The sequence below is a fragment of the Pyrus communis genome, chromosome 3, assembly GCF_041283825.1.
Source record: "Pyrus communis isolate YQ-2024b chromosome 3, ASM4128382v1, whole genome shotgun sequence".
Classification (NCBI taxonomy): domain Eukaryota; kingdom Viridiplantae; phylum Streptophyta; class Magnoliopsida; order Rosales; family Rosaceae; genus Pyrus; species Pyrus communis.
Window position 1 is genome coordinate 2,273,263 of NC_142567.1, and position 18,077 is coordinate 2,291,339.

At 36.9% G+C, this 18,077-nt stretch overlaps 4 protein-coding genes across 6 annotated transcripts; 1 reads left to right on the plus strand and 3 right to left on the minus strand.

The window, feature by feature from the left end:
- Positions 1-1,759: 1,759 nt before the first annotated feature.
- LOC137716028 (uncharacterized) lies at positions 1,760-4,937 on the minus strand. Its single transcript, XM_068455417.2, has 10 exons — positions 4,763-4,937; positions 4,261-4,425; positions 3,947-4,127; positions 3,746-3,802; positions 3,597-3,667; positions 3,246-3,324; positions 3,097-3,156; positions 2,823-2,923; positions 2,672-2,732; positions 1,760-2,368 (listed from the first exon to the last, which is right to left on the minus strand). Exons 1-10 carry the CDS (start codon positions 4,894-4,896, stop codon positions 1,979-1,981), a joined length of 1,299 nt encoding a protein of 432 aa, XP_068311518.2. The 5' UTR covers positions 4,897-4,937; the 3' UTR covers positions 1,760-1,978.
- A 580-nt stretch (positions 4,938-5,517) lies between these two features.
- LOC137715996 (F-box/kelch-repeat protein SKIP30) lies at positions 5,518-9,042 on the minus strand. Of its 3 annotated transcripts, none has more exons than XM_068455383.2 (3): positions 8,519-9,042; positions 7,768-7,818; positions 5,518-6,975 (listed from the first exon to the last, which is right to left on the minus strand). In XM_068455383.2, exon 3 carries the CDS (start codon positions 6,896-6,898, stop codon positions 5,861-5,863), a length of 1,038 nt encoding a protein of 345 aa, XP_068311484.2. In that variant the 5' UTR covers positions 6,899-6,975; positions 7,768-7,818; positions 8,519-9,042; the 3' UTR covers positions 5,518-5,860. The 3 variants fall into 3 exon arrangements, with proteins under 3 accessions (XP_068311484.2, XP_088546699.1, XP_068311485.2); XM_088690573.1 differs by having other exon boundaries at positions 7,713-7,818; positions 8,519-8,842; XM_068455384.2 differs by lacking the exon at positions 7,768-7,818 and having other exon boundaries at positions 8,519-8,842.
- A 2,929-nt stretch (positions 9,043-11,971) lies between these two features.
- On the minus strand, positions 11,972-13,200 carry LOC137714165 (non-specific lipid transfer protein GPI-anchored 15-like). Its single transcript, XM_088690216.1, has 3 exons — positions 12,811-13,200; positions 12,468-12,602; positions 11,972-12,334 (listed from the first exon to the last, which is right to left on the minus strand). The coding sequence occupies exons 1-3, from the start codon at positions 13,007-13,009 to the stop codon at positions 12,204-12,206; spliced, it is 465 nt and encodes a 154-aa protein (XP_088546342.1). The 5' UTR covers positions 13,010-13,200; the 3' UTR covers positions 11,972-12,203.
- A 1,328-nt stretch (positions 13,201-14,528) lies between these two features.
- Positions 14,529-15,779, plus strand: LOC137714841 (uncharacterized). The gene is made up of 4 exons (XM_068453969.2): positions 14,529-14,902; positions 15,015-15,041; positions 15,320-15,379; positions 15,488-15,779. Exons 1-4 carry the CDS (start codon positions 14,566-14,568, stop codon positions 15,700-15,702), a joined length of 639 nt encoding a protein of 212 aa, XP_068310070.2. The 5' UTR covers positions 14,529-14,565; the 3' UTR covers positions 15,703-15,779.
- The last annotated feature ends 2,298 nt before the right edge of the window (positions 15,780-18,077 follow it).

Here is an 18,077-nt window from a genome sequence, read left to right on the forward strand (position 1 = left end):
CTTTTCGAATAAGAATAAAAGAAGGTACTTAACGCTTTTGGGGTTTATTAAGATGATAATTACAAAATGTTCAAAACACCTGGTGGATACAGTAGACAATTCCCGGACGGATTTGTCTGTCTGTATTGTGATTGTGAAGACCTAATTAGGTATTGGATAAGGTGTTAAATTTTCACCTATGCGTTCTGAATTCAGAACTTTTCTTCCTCCCCAAAAAGATCAAAGAATAAAATAAAACCACTAACTCGATTAAAATTTAAGGAAAGAAACTTACATGTCACATGTGAAAAAAGATAAAATATAATGGTGTATTACAGACATTTCGTGACAGATATGTTAATTTTTTCTGCATTGTAGTCAACTTCAAAACCATTATGTTTATATAAAGAAGCATGAATGTCACACGAGAAGAGAGACGGACACAAGGTGTATTACAGACCTTCTGATGGGTTAGTTATTTCCCTATGTGCGGTAGCGGACTTCAAGACCATAATAGAGATGAACAATAAAGGTGAAATAATCCAAGTTACGAGTTAAATTAGAGGGTAATTAGTACAAGAAAAACATCGTCATTTGTATTTTTATTGAAATTAAATTTTAATGATTTCAGGTTTGATTTATTGTTTTTCTTCTAAAGTCAATATCCAAAACATGTTTAGGCAGGATTTGATTAAATATCGATACCAATAATCTTCGCTTGTAACTGAAAAAAAAATGTTGACTTTGATTTTTTTTTTTTTTTTTTTTTTTTAATAAACGATATTATCTATATTAGAAAGAGGGATAAACTTAACCTTATAATTGACTAGCATATGATTCAAACTCGCTTTTGACGAGATCGAACCTAACATCAAACTTATAAGTGAATATAAGCATTATTAGATCGTAGTATCAAGTGGCCGTTGACTTAGATTGTTTGACTTAAAGCAGATACAAGCCCTTCATTTGCTGTGGTAGGTCCATAGTCTGTATTTTGCGGGTAGTAGGTTGTACCACACAGGATCCACTATATTGCACACAAAATTTATGGCATTGGAAGAATTGACCAAAAAAATAATTTTTCAAGAAAACTTAGGAACGGGGCGGCTCCCATCACGTTATAGGTAAGTCAAACTTTCACAAATGCATAAGGGCCGTGTATTTTGGTCTCAATGATCCCACATTGGTTTCAAATTGTATAAGAGTAGCCCTACTGAAGATTCTCTACAAAACTTTACCAGATAACAATTACTGTAGTTAAAAGCAATCACTTGAATACAAACATGAGAGTAGAAATCCTCTCCTAATCTCTATGTCGGAGCTCAAGGATCCAAAGATCTAGGCTATTGAAGAAAGAGAGATTCAAACCCTTGGTTTGTCCGAGGTGAGTTAGTGGATTAGACTGTTAAACTAGAAACTTAAAATGAATGGTTCGAATCTCTAGATCCGTTGGTTCCAGACACATAGATCTGAAATGGATCTCAGTTGCAAACGCGGCTCAAAATTGTTGACTTTGAGTTGATTGCAACTTGCAGAGGCGCAGATTTTCTAATCTCTCAAAACAATACAACCATTTTCTTACAAAGATATGAAAAAAATAAATATATATGGAAAGGGAATATGATGATACTATTGTAGATTGATCTATATTAATCTATATTAAATTAACCCGCATTACAATACAACTTTACACACTACAAGAACAATACTAGATACATTAGACACTTTTTATGAATGTCAACTAAGTATCATAAGTAAATTACTTCCGGTTGTTCAATCATTTGATCACCAAAATCATTTTTTGATAAATGATTACTATGAGTTAGACTCAATAGAATTTGATCAATCATTTTTTCTGTCATTAAGGTAGAGATCTGAACCAAGAATATGAAAAAAATAAATCCCTAGGGTTACACAAGCTAATAGTAATACAAGTAGTTCACAGTAGGCCTTCTCAAAACAGATTTCTAGAGGAGCTTTTGCCGGTTTTGTAATCCCATCACTGCTTGAGTTTCTTATCATTTCTGGTTCTCTTTCTAAACTCTCGATTCTCCGTAGAGTACTGCTTTTTTATTAACAAATTGCTCATGGATGTTTTCAAAGCCTCAGCAGCTGTCAAGAAAAAGTTATCGTCAAACGACACTCTTCCCTGCAGCTTCTCGAGCAATTTCTCACCTCCGGGGATCTCAGCGTCTTTCAATACAATTGGCCCATGCTCAACTGAATCAGGACTGGTTTCCTTAACGCCAGAGATAACCTTGATACGGGCCACACAAGGGTACTGAGAATCATGCAAGTTAGAGGCACCCGTTACCATCCACAATAATCCTGACGATAAGCTAGTTCCCAAGCTTGTAGGAATAAAGGCATCTCCCTCGATAGAAACCACCTGTTCGAATCACACGAAATGTCAATGTCTACTTGATGTGCGTGTCATGATAGATCTTCAGCAATTTAGCTCCAAGGAGCTATATTTCATGCTAATGAGGTAGTTAAGACTTAGGATAAAGGTGTTAACAGGAAGGGCAAATGATAAAAATCAATGGTAACGCTATGCAAGATGTAAAGTGTATAAAGAAGAAAAACTCTTGTGAAGTAAATTCAACTACAACTGCCTGATAACAGGTCAGCGTGTACTTTTGTACGGATGTGTACTTACAGTTCATATTACTTAACTAATCGAGGTCCTTACCTTGGCGACATGGAGTGTTTTAGCAGAAAGATCACAGCTCAATAATGTTATTCCTTGCAAACTACAATGGAATATCAAATTGAGGATCAAGTAATGAAATAAACAACCGCACAACGAAAGAAGAGATAAAGTCCAACAGATAGAAACTTGCCTTTGAACAGCCACTGCAACAAGGGTGCTATCTGGGATGGTGCACAAATCTGTAACGGCCCCATGGCACTCTTCTATTCCATTGGACCCTAAAAGTCCTGCCTTCAGAATGAAATCAAGTAAACAGCATGCCAACAGAAAAATTACAAGACTCTCATAGTGCTAGTAAGTATCAGCTAGAGAAATAGGAAAATTTTAGCCGAACATGCTAAAGTATTTCAGAAACAACAAAAAGGTGAATGGGAATCCCAGGAAACATAGAACTATTGAAGTACCTTTTCTCTGATATCAAATGTGTTTAGGAGAGATCCTGAGGAAATATCCCATAGACGAACCTGCAAAATCAATGTGGATCAATTAATCTACCGTACACAAGATGCATGTGGAATCAATTCAAAGACCATGAGTTATTACGATTGCTTACTGTCGAATCACCACTTCCAGAGACAAGAAACCCCTGGGGGCATTCCTGAGTGCAAACAAAGGCAAGGCATGAGACAAACCTGCCAATAGATGCATGAAAGTGAAGATAAGTGAAAATTTAGTAACCAGAAGATTTCCTAAACATGTTTTAGATCGAATTGCCAAAATTAATAAGAAACACTGAGCCCTGTATATTTAATTTCGAGTTCACTGCATGTTTTGTGCATATCGGGTTGAAGTTTAAAGGAAGGACTTGACTAAGTACATAGCAAATACGACTGTTTGCATAATGCTTCTTCCTTTATCTATATAGTTTCTCCGTTGTCTTATAACAGAAGAGATAGCCACTCACTCTGTATGACCAAGGGAGAAACTTTGTATCTCGTGAGCTCCATCTAAAGGCTTCTTGGGAAACACTGTAACCTGCCAAAAGAAAAATCATGTAAACTATGTGCAAATGTAGCTATCAGATTATTCAAAAGGATTGTAATGTTGGATTACTCGAATTTTGAAATCCCGGTCAGCACTAACGAAAAATCGTCCATCTGGTGAAAATTCCTGTCAAAATTACAATGTTAATTACTACTCATCTCATGAATACCATGCGGTCATAGAAACAATGTTCACCTACGATATAAGAACCACTATTATCTACGTGTGAGTAAGATACAAAGAAATGCCGAGCAACAGAAGACAACTCACCAGGCTTGTTATGATGCTACAATAGTGAGAAAGCAGTGGTGCCGCGTTCTTACTAACAGAAGCTTGATGTCCATCAGACACATCCACATCCACAACCCAAACAACCCCAAACTTGTCAGCAAAACAAACATAGGAACCATCATTGCTTACGGCAACTGCACTCACTCTTTTCTCTGAGCACCTATAACAAAAAAAGGCGGAAATAATATCAGATGATTTCGTTGATATGATCCTCAATACCATTCATAAGATTACCACAATGTCATGGGTGTTTCAATAATTTTTATTTCTATGATGAAGTTTGAATAATTTACACAGTAGTAATGCAGCGCCAAGATTCAGTCGACCAAATCTTGACGGTTTTATCATCACCAGCCGACACAAAAAGCTTCCCGTCTGCTTCGTAGCGAATGGCTCTTATCGAATCCTTATGAAGAGGACTACCAGAATTATCCACCAAAGAAACCGCACAACCCCCACTGTCACAAAACCATATAATCAAACAGTTATTTTGCCGAAATTGATTAATTTTCTCATAAACTCACATAAAAAAAGCCAATTAACTACATAAATACAACAAGAAACTGAATTAACAACTTCCAATTTTCCTGACAAATTAATCAGAGCCAAACAAAGCTTAAAGTTTAAAACTTGACCAAAACTGACACTGTGTTCAACATGTACAATTGAAACTACACAGAGACCGTCGACGTTTCAATCTTCAGGGACTCACGATTGAACCGTGTTGTACTTCAACGAGGCCAATTTTTGAAATCCAAAGCAACAATGCACAGAGACTGGGGGGAAATTGCTTACCGGAGGTCGAAGACGCGGAGGTCCGACCCGACGGCGACTGCGACGGAGCTCTGGGTAGGGTGGACTGCAATTAAGGCTGGGGCCACCTCAGAATCCTTGTTGGTCTCTCCGTTTTCCATCGGAGTGTCCTCCATTGTCGCTCAGAGATGGCTCTGGTTCGCGCTCGTACCAAGTTTGGGGTTTATCTTTTGGGTTTTGTAAAAAGCCCATCTAATTGTATTTGGGCCCAATGGCCCAATAGAAAATAATAAATATTCGGTTTGAAAAGGGTTTGATTGCAAATTTGCAACTACGTAATTGTTTGGATCACTTCTTGAAGGGTTGAAAGTGTTTTCATCGGACTTTGTTAGGCAGAAAACTTTTAAGCGTTTGTTTGGAGAAGCACATAAATTTTAATGAATTTTGTGACATTTCATAATAAAAACACTTTTAACAAAAGAGCTTTTGAGCATAATTGATTTTAACAAAATCAGTTTCAAACGAGCCTATGATATTTAACTTTAGTTAGTCGTGTAACTGGCGAAAGAAACTTTAGTAGAGTAGCTCTCTCATGGAGCGAGGCTAGTGTGTGGCGGTAGGCAACTCTCACACGGAGCGAGACTGGTGTGTGGAGTTAAATGAAACTAGAATACAGGGGAATGAAGTGGCTAGTGTCCCTATACCCTAATTGGCATCGTGTTGGATCAACGTATCATAATTATAATAAACAAACAGACTATGAAAGTGGGTTGAACAACATAGGTTTCCCCATCTAGTAAACATGAATGAAAGAAATTTAAATAAGATGCGTACATACATTAAGATTCTTTGTTCAATTATCCGGGAAAGAAAACAAAAGAAAACAAGTGCTTGATCCATGAGATACTTCATATAATTCTTGTACTGCTAAACTGTACCTCTTCCAATGGCGCTTCGGCCTTTTACCGTGCTACCTTCGAATATAGGAGTTCCGAGGGGAACTCAAGTCGTAACATGACACAACGCCGACCGGCAATAACAAAAAGGCAGCTGGCATATGGCCAATTCCTTCTAGCAGGAATGAAAAGCATCAGGAAGAGCACCTACGAAACAACAACAAATAGCGACCAGAAATGAGACCTAAATTCTCAACTGTGCACAACCATAAACACTTCCTTTGCACCGTGTCATTGGTGCTGCCTGGTGCCAAGTTGGTCTTTCACCTCCAATCGTGAGAACATCAACGTCTGATATTTGCTTGATTTCAGATGTCCCATGTTCAGAGAGGATCACCCCACCAATCACATAAATTTCATCTCCTAGCCCAGCCATTGCAAACCCAACTCTGCCACCAAACTCAGAAGCCGAAACCAATACCTTCACTGATTCTCTGTCTTGCCTGGAGATAACTCCATGGCTCATCACATAAAGTGCACCCTTAATGACTGTCATTGGACCCTGTTGCCAACCATAATCCTCTACCGTCCATTGAAGCCCCACATTGTTGAAGACTTGCACCGTTGATAAACCCCTGTGCAAGACGTACATCTTTTCTCCAATCACTATCCCTGAGCATGCAGCATTATGAGATAAATGTAGATCAGGAATTGGAGCCCACACATCGTTGTCAGGGTCATACATTTCTGCTAAAGAGATTGATTTCCGACAGCTGGTTAAACCCCCTGCAACCACAATCTTTCCACCTAAAACACAGCATCCAAACATTGCACGAGGAACAAGCATAGATGCACGTGGGCTCCATCGCCTAATTACAGGATCGTATGACCAAACCTCATTGGTTGAAAAGGTACCATGGTCACCAGTCTGTGGGTCAACAGCATCACTGCCACCACCAAGAACAAACAGTTTTCCAGCAGTTGAGACAGTGCCGAAGTTGGAAAGGTTTTTAATTTTAGAGGGGAGAACAGGGAGTGTAATCCAAAGGTCTCGACGAGGATCATATAGCTGCCATAAATTATCTGGTTCATTAGCAGACACGCATAATAGATCCTCACATGAGCCAACTTCCTGTCGAGCTCTAAAAAGTTCAGCACTATGAATGGCAGCTTGCCAGGAACGAGAAACAAGCTCCAACTTGGGATGGAGATAGAAGGGAACCCATGCAAGGCACCTAAGGGCAACAGCGTCGGGAAGACCTTCTATCAGTTGTTCAGACATAATAATCACAGTTCATCTGTTTCAGATGATTCTTCACTGCTGATTGTAGCCACGCGAGCGCAGCACCGCAAAACAACCTGAAACAACAAAATATGAGGTTATGCCGAGAAGAGAATATTCATTTCGAATTTTCAAGATCAAAGTTTCAATGAAGGTGTATTAAGATCAAAGAAGGTGCACAATAAAGTTCAATGTATTTTCTATCAAACTTCATAAGTAATCCGCAAATAAATGCGACACGTTACAACAAAAACTTTTAACAAAACCTCAACATTTGAAATCATCTCGTCAATTGTGTTGCAATTTTCAATGCCCTTATGTGCATATACTGCTACAAAAGACAATCACAGTGTAACATAATCTAGAAAATGAAATGGGTCTGATTGTCAATCACCAAAGTTATCACCGAGCCCCAAAACAAAAGATAAAAAAAAGTCATCATTTACTAAAAGCATCCAAATGAGACTGCTAAAACATCCTGAAGGACCTTTACATTTGAATCCCACACTGCATAAATGACAGCATAAAGAGCATAAAACGTTCATCAATTTTCAAAATGTCAGAACATAATGTGCTTCATTCAAATGCATGCTATCATGTAAACTGAATGTCATAGAAAAGGCAGTTTTCTCAACTAGAAAAGAGAGAAAAGGAAATGTGGAGCAAGAAAATAAACCGTGATGCTCAAAAGAAATAGGAAAAGACATAACAACTAAAACAAAATAACATAAGGTAAAACTAATTCTGCACAATACAGTATAAGAAAACAAACGCCAAGCTTAGAAATCTAAGCCACAGAGATTTGTTAATGTACTGATATCGTAATATAGCCAAAACATAGCTGCATATGACTGCTCTCTGTTACTTACCAGTTTTAGTGAGACGTAAACAAAACAATTCTCTTCCCTATGCAGAAATCCCTACAAAAACAAAAACAAAGACAAAGTTAAAAAATTTGAACTTTGAGGTATAATAGCTTGTATAAACGATGTTCAAAACATTAAAACTAATAAGTAATTACAGATATCTCACAGTACAAGACTACCCGCATTCAAATACATCAGACAAACTTATAGCATTTCAAATAAACTTCTTGTCGGTCCGAAAATTCTCACTCATTCAAGGATACACCACTGTCAGCTATGGCATAACTATTTGGCTTAATGTGGATTTACACACTAAACGAAAACGCATTGGTGCCAATCCGATCAGACTCCATCTAAGAATGACCCAGGACTCGTTCAACCAAATTGGTATGAACTCACATGCATTACTACTTATGCAACAAAAGCATGAAAATTTTGATTTCAAATTTCAATCCAAAAAACAGAACCAATCAGATTCATGCACCAATTGATGCACAAAGCACACAACTTTGAATCTCAATCCCCACTATTACACTAAAATTCTTGACTTTTAACACAAAACCCACCTCCAATCCCACATAACAAAAACTGGGCAATCAATAATTTCAGTACTAACTAAAAATTTACCACAATTCACCCAAAATTATGGTAAAAAAATGCAAATTACAACTGAAACCACTCTAATCACATATTACAATTTCTTTTTCCTTGCCCATGAGAGAAAGGGAGAAAGATAGAGGGAAAGTGGATGTACCTGTAACAAGGGAACCGGGTGAAGAACACAAAGATTGTGCTTTGCTGCTCAAATTTGTAGAGTGAGAGAGACAAAGAGGAGAGAGAGAAAGCGAGGTGGCGTTTGGTTTTCTTGGCTGAGAGGATGACTTATCAGAGCTGTTATTTTGTGCGTGCTATTTGTCTGTAAGGCAACGCGAGAGAATTCGAGCGTTATAGCGACGGATTGGAAATTGGGGAATTTTCTGTGTTCTTTTCTCTTTCACTTAACCCTAATAACCGAATAAACATTTGTGGGTATTCCTAATTTCCTAATTCCGGTTCGCTTCTGATTTCCTTGGCGCTTTGCCATGGCAATTTTGTTAGTTTTGGTTAGGTTGAAACGTGCATGGCACATGCTTTCAAAATCTTACCAAAAAGATTAAAACTTGGGTAATGGCATCCACTTACGTTATTCGTGCAGTACTTTGCAGGAAAGTATGGGGTTTTTTTGTACTTTTGTTTATCGAACTCTATGATTGTCCCACAAATTGCGAAAGCTGCTACAATAAAGTAGTTTTGTCGATCGTTTTTATAGGGAGAAATCTTTCAGTGTGTCAAAAAAATAATTAGGTATATCAAATGTTTTTTTTTATACGAGCTTGTGTTTTTATGTGGGAGAACTTACTTGTTATCCAACTTACGATTAACAAAATTTTACCGTTCAATATTTATGGATTGTCTGTTCACATGAGCAACAGACTACAGTGAGAAGACAATAGGAGAGAGCCAAGAGTGATAGAGAGATCAAAAGCAATGTTTTGGGGTTTAGCATAAAGGTTGTAGATAAGTTGTTGTAACCGACTTATTAATAGTGCAGATATTTTCTCAAGAGAGATCACACAAAAAGTAGGGTAAGTTTGTTGAACTTCACTAAATTCTTTGTGTTTATGTGTGGTGTGTTTCTTTTATTTTTCATATATTCCCTAGCATTATTTTATAAATTTGTATAACAACGAAGATCATCGATAAACAAGATCAATTAAGAGATATTAAAATCAACGGAAGGTTGGATGCATTCATGTTTGACTGCAGAATAAGCCTTCCTTCCTTGGCATAGGGGGCACTGTGACGATCGGTCGTTTGCTGCGTGTCATGGAGCAATTTGACGGACCTACAAAAGTGCTTTTGTAGAAGAGAATTTTAGCATTTAATTTTGTGATTAATTTGCTTAAAGAACACGATTATATTGGTCAAAACTCATATTTTGTAGAACATTTTATCATTTAATTTTGTGATTAATTTACTTAAAGAACACGATTATATTGGTCAAAACTCATGATTTTGTAGTTGATATGGTTGTTCTTTCATCTTCAGGATTGAAATCAACGTTTTACTGGTGACAAGTTAATTAATCTGTTTGCTTCTTTTGGTACAAGCAATGATTCCAGTACTTGGTTTGTATTGTACATGGAAAAGTAGAACTCAGTGCCTGTTTTATTTCAATTACATAAGCAGATAGATAGTGAAACTCACGTGACAACAAAGATAGACACGAAGAGATATAACTCATGTGATAACAAAGATAGACACGAAGAGATATATAATCAGAAATAATGTAATCCATATATACTGAGCAATATACAAACCAGAAATAACGTACACTTACTGCTATTTGCTAATATAAAAGATAACCAATTCCATCCTTAACCCTCGATAAATTTTACTGTGTAACCGATGATATCCCGCTGTGTATAAGAATGAACACCAAAAGCCTACATTATGCAAAAATTGGACAACAACATGGCAGAAAAGCTTAGTAATTGGATGTGGAAGTTGAGGCATATGATGCAATGAAGAGCAAGAAGAACAGAAGAGAAAATGCCATCTTGTTAGAATTTCCATCTGAAGACCGCATATGTGTTGATGGCACAGTTTTAAATCCACTCCCTGAAGGAGAAGTTGGTGTTCCTGAAGAAGGAGAATCTGCTGGAGTGGAAGACCCTGAAAAATCGTGATTAAAACTTAATCAACAAGTTTAATAAACCCTGCACAATCACAAAAGATTAACAGTCATGTTGCACTCCTGTGTTATAGAATTACATAAACGGATAAACCGGAATAATAATGTTATTCACGAAAGTGAAAACACTACGGACACACTTTCTAATAGAACCGTATTAGGAACGTGGTTGGTTTTGTGTGCCTAAAATGCAGTACACAAAAGAGAATTGGTACTCAGAGGAGTACAAAATGATTTTTTTTTTGGAATGACAAGAACACTTCATTTTGTATACCCAGCAGCTAATTGGGGGACATTGCAAGCAGAGGGGAGAGCCAAGGCCTGAGTCTGATTGATGTTCACACCAAGTGAAGAAGAACTCACTGAGAACCTCACAGAGGCAATGTGGCTGAGAGCTGACCACATTGGAAAACTGTGAGCAACATGAGGAAGATGGGGATGATGAGTTTCCTGTTACATAATTAAGGCAAACGGACTTGCTAATATCACATCGGTGCAACTTGAAGATTGAGCAACAACGATGTCTCCTTCCCACAAAGCCATACAAAGGCCAAAGTTAGCACCATGAATTCAATTCATTAATCCTCCTCCTAATTGCCATTTGCAAATGAAATTAAATAATATTTATGTGAAATTTGAGAAATAAGGAGATGTTTGGTGATGGGTTTATCTGGGTTTTGTGTAAGCAAGAGGGGTTTGGGATTTGTATATATAAAATGGGGAATTGAAGGAAATAGAGGCAGCTGGTTTTCTTTTTTGTCACCAACTTTTCCGACTTTGCAATAGATTTTTGTTATTTATTAAACTAAAAATTTAGGAGGGGTTACCACTACGATTATAATCTATCTATAGTAGAAGATTTTGCGTTCAACTATCACACATGACAAGTTCGTTACTAATTTATTAACTAGCACATTATGTGACTAAACAGTCCTACCCCATAATTAGTTTAAATATTAACTTTATTTGTGTAAATATAAATATATTGTTGTATAAAATAAACAATAAAAATTAAGGAAAACTAATGAAAATGATTTGAAAATTTTAAGTTTTAATGATAAAAACAAAATAAAGGGTAAAATGAATAGTACCAGGATTGACTTTTTAGTGTAAAAATGTGATTTTTCATTAAAGTAAACAGTACCGTAGAATTTTCGTTAAAACTTTCTAAAAATTAAGAGGTGCAAGGAAATCTTTGGACCACATAAGTGATTTTTCTTGAACATGATGTCGCTTTAAAATGGCCCAAATGGGAGATTAAGATCAAGCTTTGGGCCCTATACCTATAAAGGGTTGGGATTGTGTCTACAAAGTCGAAGCATAGCAAAGTAAAAATCGAGTACCGCTAAATCAAATGGTCATCTTACATTAATATCAATCAATACTTGGTTAGTGGTTACATTTTCTTTTTATTCCTATTTTGTTTTTGTAGTTTTTTTTTCTTACAATATGATATTCAAAATTATTCTAATCTATGAAGAGTGGTATTTTGCCTTCATTATCAAATGGTAAAAGTACAAATAAATGGTATAAAGAGAAACACACAAGTACGAATTGTGATCTCCATCGTCAAGATTCAAGAGAGAAAATTAAAAAATGATCAGCTCTTAGAGAGCACTCAAATGAAATGAAATGAAAAAAAAAAATGTAGTGAAATATTTGTAGAACTAGATCGCATGCTCCAAATATCTGCAGACAAGAAGACTCAAAATTTGGCCAGAGAAGAAGCACATGACATGACGAAAACGAGGAAGAGCACAAAGTGAAAAGGTGCTCTGTCGACGCTTCCGTTGGATGTGTTACCGTCGGTGGATGGTACTGTTTTAGACCCTCCTCCTGCATTAACACATATCATATTATCAGTATATATGTCGAGAAGTAAATTGACATTGTGACAACATAACATAGCAGACCGTTAGAGGATACAACATTGCTCGATGCATGTCTATTTACTGAATATATTTTCTACCTGAAGCTGAAGGAATGTCCGAGGCCGAAGGAGAAATGGCACCTTCAGGAGTTGAAGCATCTGAAGGTGTTTCATTGGAGGAAGCTGCTCGGGAACTTGCTGTAGGAGTTGATGAAGTTGAAGGTCCATTGGCACCTGCTTCAACAATAATCAAATCAGCTCCAACTTATTTGTATTGTTGGGTCAATATACCTAAATAAGAGTAGCTATTTTGGCACTCTTAGTTTAACTTCTGACACTTCAAATTAATTATTTTATAATTTATATATTATCTGCATTCATTGTCGAGTGCGAAGAAATAAACTGAGACTGCAAAAATCACTACTAAATAATTTCAACTGACCACATTGGCTAAGGGGAGGAGTTTTCACTTTGCAAGCACCGGGCAAAGACAAAGCAAGTGTTTGGTGATGCCCAATGAGGCGCCGCCACCGTTGAGTAACGAGCAAAGGCACTGTGGAGAAGACTGGACAACATTGGAGAGCTGTGATCAGCAAGAAGATGAGGGGTTTGATGAGTTTCCAGTAATGAAGTTGAGGCATGGAGCCAGGCTTGTGATTGAGCTGGTACAGCTTGACTGAGCCATGGCTCCACCCAATAGCATGGACCCAAGGACTAGGGCTAGAGCGATCTCAATCCCCTTGAATGACATGGCCAACTGGACTTGTTTAAAAATAATGAGAAGAGATGGACTTGGTGATTAAAATTTTAAAAGATGTGTGTGTAATTTGTATATTTCTGATTTGGGTTTGAGTGAGGAAAGACAAGGGATGGGATGGAAATTATATAGGGAATTCTTTTTTCTGTAGAGACAATAATTAAGATTGGTATTTTTTGTCAAAAAAAGATTGGTGTATTTGGGTGGCCAACTTCAACTGAATTAGTGTTTGCTGGCAACTAAAAATAGCTTTTTAATAAAATAAGATAATAAATTGTCATTAATTAATAATGTTCATCCTACTAGAATATAATAATAAGCATGCCCAATGATATGCTCCAAAATCAGATTACCTACCTTAGTTTTTGGAGCTACCCAGTAACAACTTGATATGTCAAGTATAAAATATTCATATTTGAGGGGAACACGCCATATATAATTGAATAAAATTTACATAATTTGATCATCAATTATCCGGTAAATGTTTGTAACTCAAGTTGTTAAACGTGCTTATCTCTACACTTAAAGCATCTCAAGTTGTTAAAATAGTTTACTACTGAACCAGAGGATCTATATCCCCCAATGTGTATGAAACCAATGGTTTTGATTTATACATTAAGGCATAAATCAAAAGTTAATTAGGGAAACTCTCGTAAAAATTTATACCACTTTATTTATTAAACACTTTTCGCAACAGTATGAAATCTCTCTATTTTTTTAGGATGGGATTCTCTCCCCTTTCTTTTTCCCTTCACCACCCCACTCTTCTCTTCCTCCTCTCACAGGTTTTTTTTTTTTTTTTTTTTTTTTTTTTTTTTTTTCATTCTTTCTCTCTCTTCAAGATTTACAAGATGAAATCTTGAGCATTCAAATATGAGGGAAAGGGAGGGAAAAAAAAAAGGAGAGAGAACCTTGTCTTTTTTTTTTTTTGATAAAAAAAATCCTTATCTATTTTTTGGTTTCACCTAATCTTACATGATATCCCACTTGAGATCGACCCAGTCGCACACCCTATTGAATGAGAAATTTTTCTCCGTGTTCAGAATACGGAGTTGTACGCTATATGTTACCATATAAGTAGAAGGAAGTTTTTTTTTTTTTTCAAGTCGAAGGATTTTTTTTTTTTTTTTTTTTTTTTTCAAGTCTGTTCCTCTACTTAACATATGGCATATGTACACACTGAAAAATGTCTCCTTATTGAATATCTTCTCGCTAACTAGAAGTAAAAGAGAATGCTATAAGTAAAAAACGATTCGTCCAAGTAGGAAAAATAACTAGTTAAAGTTGTTGAACTCCAAAACCGACTATTCATTTTTATATTTTCACTCGAAACCTCTCTATTTTATCAGCTATAAAATACCTCCTCAACTTGAGCCAAACCCAACTAAGTTCTAAATCCCAGTATTTCAATTCCCATAGCCTTCCATTGAAGACAAAATCATGGAATCATTCAAGGATTGTCGATTAAGTCTAATCCCAATTACCCTCCTAATCATTTCACTAAGATTGGTTAATGGGCAGATTAGTACACCATGCACAGCCACAATGATAAGCAGCGTCACTCCATGCGTAAATTACATCACCGGGAGTACCAGCAACGGCGGATCACCGACAGCCGGATGTTGCAGTTTGTTAAAGTCGTTAATGGGCACCGGCATGGACTGTGCCTGTCTTCTTATAACTGGTGGTGTTCCTGTCCAACTGCCCATTAACCGAACCCTCGCGCTTTCTCTTCCTCGAGCTTGTAAGATGGGAGGCGTCCCACTGCAATGCAAAGGTGCGTACTCACATAAGTTTTTATTTATTTTTAATTGTGTTATACTTTAGGTGACAATAATTCACTTGTACAAGAAATCTAATTTTGCGATTTTTTCCTTCTCAATCTGCAGCCTCTGGTAGTCCTCTACCTGCTCCAGGTATGTTCAAATTCATGTTATTCTAAGAATGTAAAAATTTAAACCTCGTTTGGTGTTGAGACAAGACAAGACTAATAATCCATTAAAATGGTCTCTCGTGTCTTATTCTCGGTTAACTTGTACATATTAAGACTAGACTTATTAAATTGGGCAATTGTCCGACATATTGTGACTTACACAACCCATCTAGATTGGGTGAGACTTTGTAGTCCTGTCCCGGGCACCAATCAGGTCATTTCGCAATGTGCCAATGTGTTAACTAGTACTTGAACTGGCAGGTCCTTCGTTACTAGGGCCAACTCGTCCACCAACAGCTTCTTCACCTTTAAGTCCAAGAGGTAATATTTATTGATTACTAGCTAATTTTCTATTAAATTTCAAAGAAGACTTACTCTTTTTTATGAAGGCTATAGTACTAACGTTGATATCTTGGAATTGATGGGCAGCTTCTAAGGCAGTTGCATCAGGTCCTGCACCAGAATCTGGAACATCCGATGATCTGCAGCCAGCATCTCCATCAGATGAATCAGAAGCTCCAACACAAAGTACCCAAGGAATCGGACGACCACAGCTGACCCCATCAGCATCGAGTTTATCTTATGTTTCCCCACCATCAGTCCTACTGATAATGTTGGGAATTATGGTTTTCAATTCTTACTAGTTATTGCTAGTTACCTCTGTATCATATGCATATTTTTATGGTTTAAGATCTTTAATTTTATATCATGTTGATCGGGATCGTGTAAGCTTGATAAAAATTGTTACCTTGGCTTATTAGATGTTTAATTGTTTGGGCTAGTGATTGTCGTCTAATACGTGATAGCTAATCAATTGTGTATAATGGCGAATTCATTGTATTTTCCTCTTGGGAGCCAGATTGAAGTCCGCATGCCATTTTGAGGCATTTTGATCTTGCCGCTCCATGCTTAAGGAAAACATCAAAGAAGAATTAGACAATTTCATGTTCAACAATGGTGACGTGGACAATTGCATAAACTTGACCAACCCTATGCAGATTCCGTCGTGTATAATCAATATAACATAAAAGAGAAACCCTAATCGCAGTGAACCATGCATGTGCAAAATATGTCACCGGACACGCTGGGGGCATTTTGGCATTTTGACGAGCTGCTGAGGTCTTGCAACCAACATTTTTCTTCACATTTCTCGTCATACCGTGTATTATTAATTGCAGCGATAATCCGCTATCACCACTTTGCATCTCTTGACATCAGTAGTAGCTGCACATATATATGACAAGTTAATTTGGCATGCATGGATATTTGCTATAGGACGTCGAGAACCTAGTAGTTACCTGAACACAGAAGAACAAGAACGATTAGAAAGCTGAGGAGTGAAAAGGATTTGGCCATCTTAAACATTTAAAATGTAAGTATTTTGTGAGCAAAAGAAAACCTACAAATAGCTATGAGCCTGTGAACTTGTCTTTGTATCACAATATTTCTTGACATACATCGTAAATTAAAAATAAAAATTAATGGGCAAATCTATAAGGATCCATTCCTTTTTAGTTGTGAATCACAATTTGTCACGTATACATAAATAACTCACAAAAAGCACAAAAAGAAAAAGATTTGTATATATGTGAAACTGTGATTTAGCTGCAAGATGAATGTATTCTTACAAGTCACCAACAATGTATTAATGATTAATGCTGCATAGGAGATAAGGAAAAGTTAAACAAGCACATATTATAGCGAGACCTACATGGTAAATTACAAATAAACACTACTAAATTAGCTCCTTCATGCAAGGAGTCATTCCGTCTTACATGTAAATCAAGCATATTTGTCACGTACACATAAATAACTCAAAAAAAGCACAAAAGGAAAAAGATTTGGATATATGTCAAACTGTGATTTAGTTGCAAGATGAATGTATTCTTACAAGTCACCAACAATGTATTAATGATTAATGTTGCACAAGAGATAAGGAAATGTTAAACAAGCACATATTATAGCAAGACCTACATGGTAAATTGCAAATAAACACTGCTAAATTAGCTCCTTCTATGCAAGGAGTCATTCCGTCTTACATGTAAATCAAGTGTACCAAGATAACTCCAATAAGCACAAAAAGAAAAACCTAAGTATACTCGCCTAATTGCGATTTGTTTGAGATGCATGCATACGTGTTGCATAGGCTACAAGGAGATGTCTAACAAGCACAACCCGATTACTTCGCTGATGTTGCCTATATAGACGGATTTCTTTCTGTTTTCGTTAATGAAAATCACTTGGTCGCTTGTCGTTGTGGTAGTACCAGCATAAAACACCGTCGTTTACAACGGCGAAGCTATAGGTTTTGATAAAGGGGTGGGCTAATGGAGGCAATCGACCTTTTGTATTCCAAATCAAAAGGCAAAGGCATGTTTTAGTATAATCAAGGTCAAAGGTACTTCCAACCTAAACCTGTCATGCATAAGTATACTCCTGGAATTTTGGGAAATCCATCTCAACTTCACACTGGAGTATCCTCATCTACAATCACGTGCCAATTGTGTGCTCAACATGGACACGGTGCGGCTAATTGTGTTTACAGAAACACTGGTTCTTCTAAACCTTGTCAAATTTGCAACAGGATAAATCATAGTGCTGTCACTTGCTTATACAGAAATAGGAATTATACACCTACACCACATATGACTGCTATGCGTGCTAGTTTCCCTGGAGAAAATCAAATGTATGCAATGCCTTCTCATATGTCTACTGTCTTGCCACCTTCTATTCCATCTCATGTGCCAAATGCTATGTCAAGCTCTATGTCTGCATCACCATCTGCTCCACAAGTTTGGCTCACAGATTCAGGTGCTACAAACCACATGACCACTAATCTCATCAATTTGTTCTTGGCATCACCTTATCCACTGAATGAAACAGTGCAAACAGCTAAAGGTGAAGGTTTGCAAGTGTCCCATACAGGGAATTCAGTCCTTTGAACTCAAGTTCATCCTCTTAAGTTGAATTCACTGTTATATGTTCCAAAGTTTCATAACGTACTGTCTATAGACTTTGT

What these genes read in the sequence shown, in the direction of transcription:
- LOC137714841 (XM_068453969.2), top strand. Translation starts at nt 14,566, where the DNA reads ATGGAATCATTCAAGGATTGTCGATTAAGTCTAATCCCAATTACCCTC. An exon ending in CGTCCCACTGCAATGCAAAG is followed by an intron (nt 14,903 to 15,014) that starts GTGCGTACTCAC and finishes CTCAATCTGCAG; the next exon opens with CCTCTGGTAGTCCTCTACCT. An exon ending in TTCACCTTTAAGTCCAAGAG is followed by an intron (nt 15,380 to 15,487) that starts GTAATATTTATT and finishes ATTGATGGGCAG; the next exon opens with CTTCTAAGGCAGTTGCATCA.
- LOC137716028 (XM_068455417.2), bottom strand. Translation starts at nt 4,896, where the DNA reads ATGGAGGACACTCCGATGGAAAACGGAGAGACCAACAAGGATTCTGAG. An exon ending in TTCTCCCTTGGTCATACAGA is followed by an intron (nt 3,325 to 3,596) that starts GTGAGTGGCTAT and finishes ATCTATTGGCAG; the next exon opens with GTTTGTCTCATGCCTTGCCT. An exon ending in GTTGCAGTGGCTGTTCAAAG is followed by an intron (nt 2,733 to 2,822) that starts GCAAGTTTCTAT and finishes ATTCCATTGTAG; the next exon opens with TTTGCAAGGAATAACATTAT.
- LOC137714165 (XM_088690216.1), bottom strand. Translation starts at nt 13,009, where the DNA reads ATGCCTCAACTTCATTACTGGAAACTCATCAAACCCCTCATCTTCTTG. An exon ending in TCCTCCCCTTAGCCAATGTG is followed by an intron (nt 12,603 to 12,810) that starts GTCAGTTGAAAT and finishes TTGTTGAAGCAG; the next exon opens with GTGCCAATGGACCTTCAACT. An exon ending in GGACATTCCTTCAGCTTCAG is followed by an intron (nt 12,335 to 12,467) that starts GTAGAAAATATA and finishes GTGTTAATGCAG; the next exon opens with GAGGAGGGTCTAAAACAGTA.
- LOC137715996 (XM_068455383.2), bottom strand. Translation starts at nt 6,898, where the DNA reads ATGTCTGAACAACTGATAGAAGGTCTTCCCGACGCTGTTGCCCTTAGG.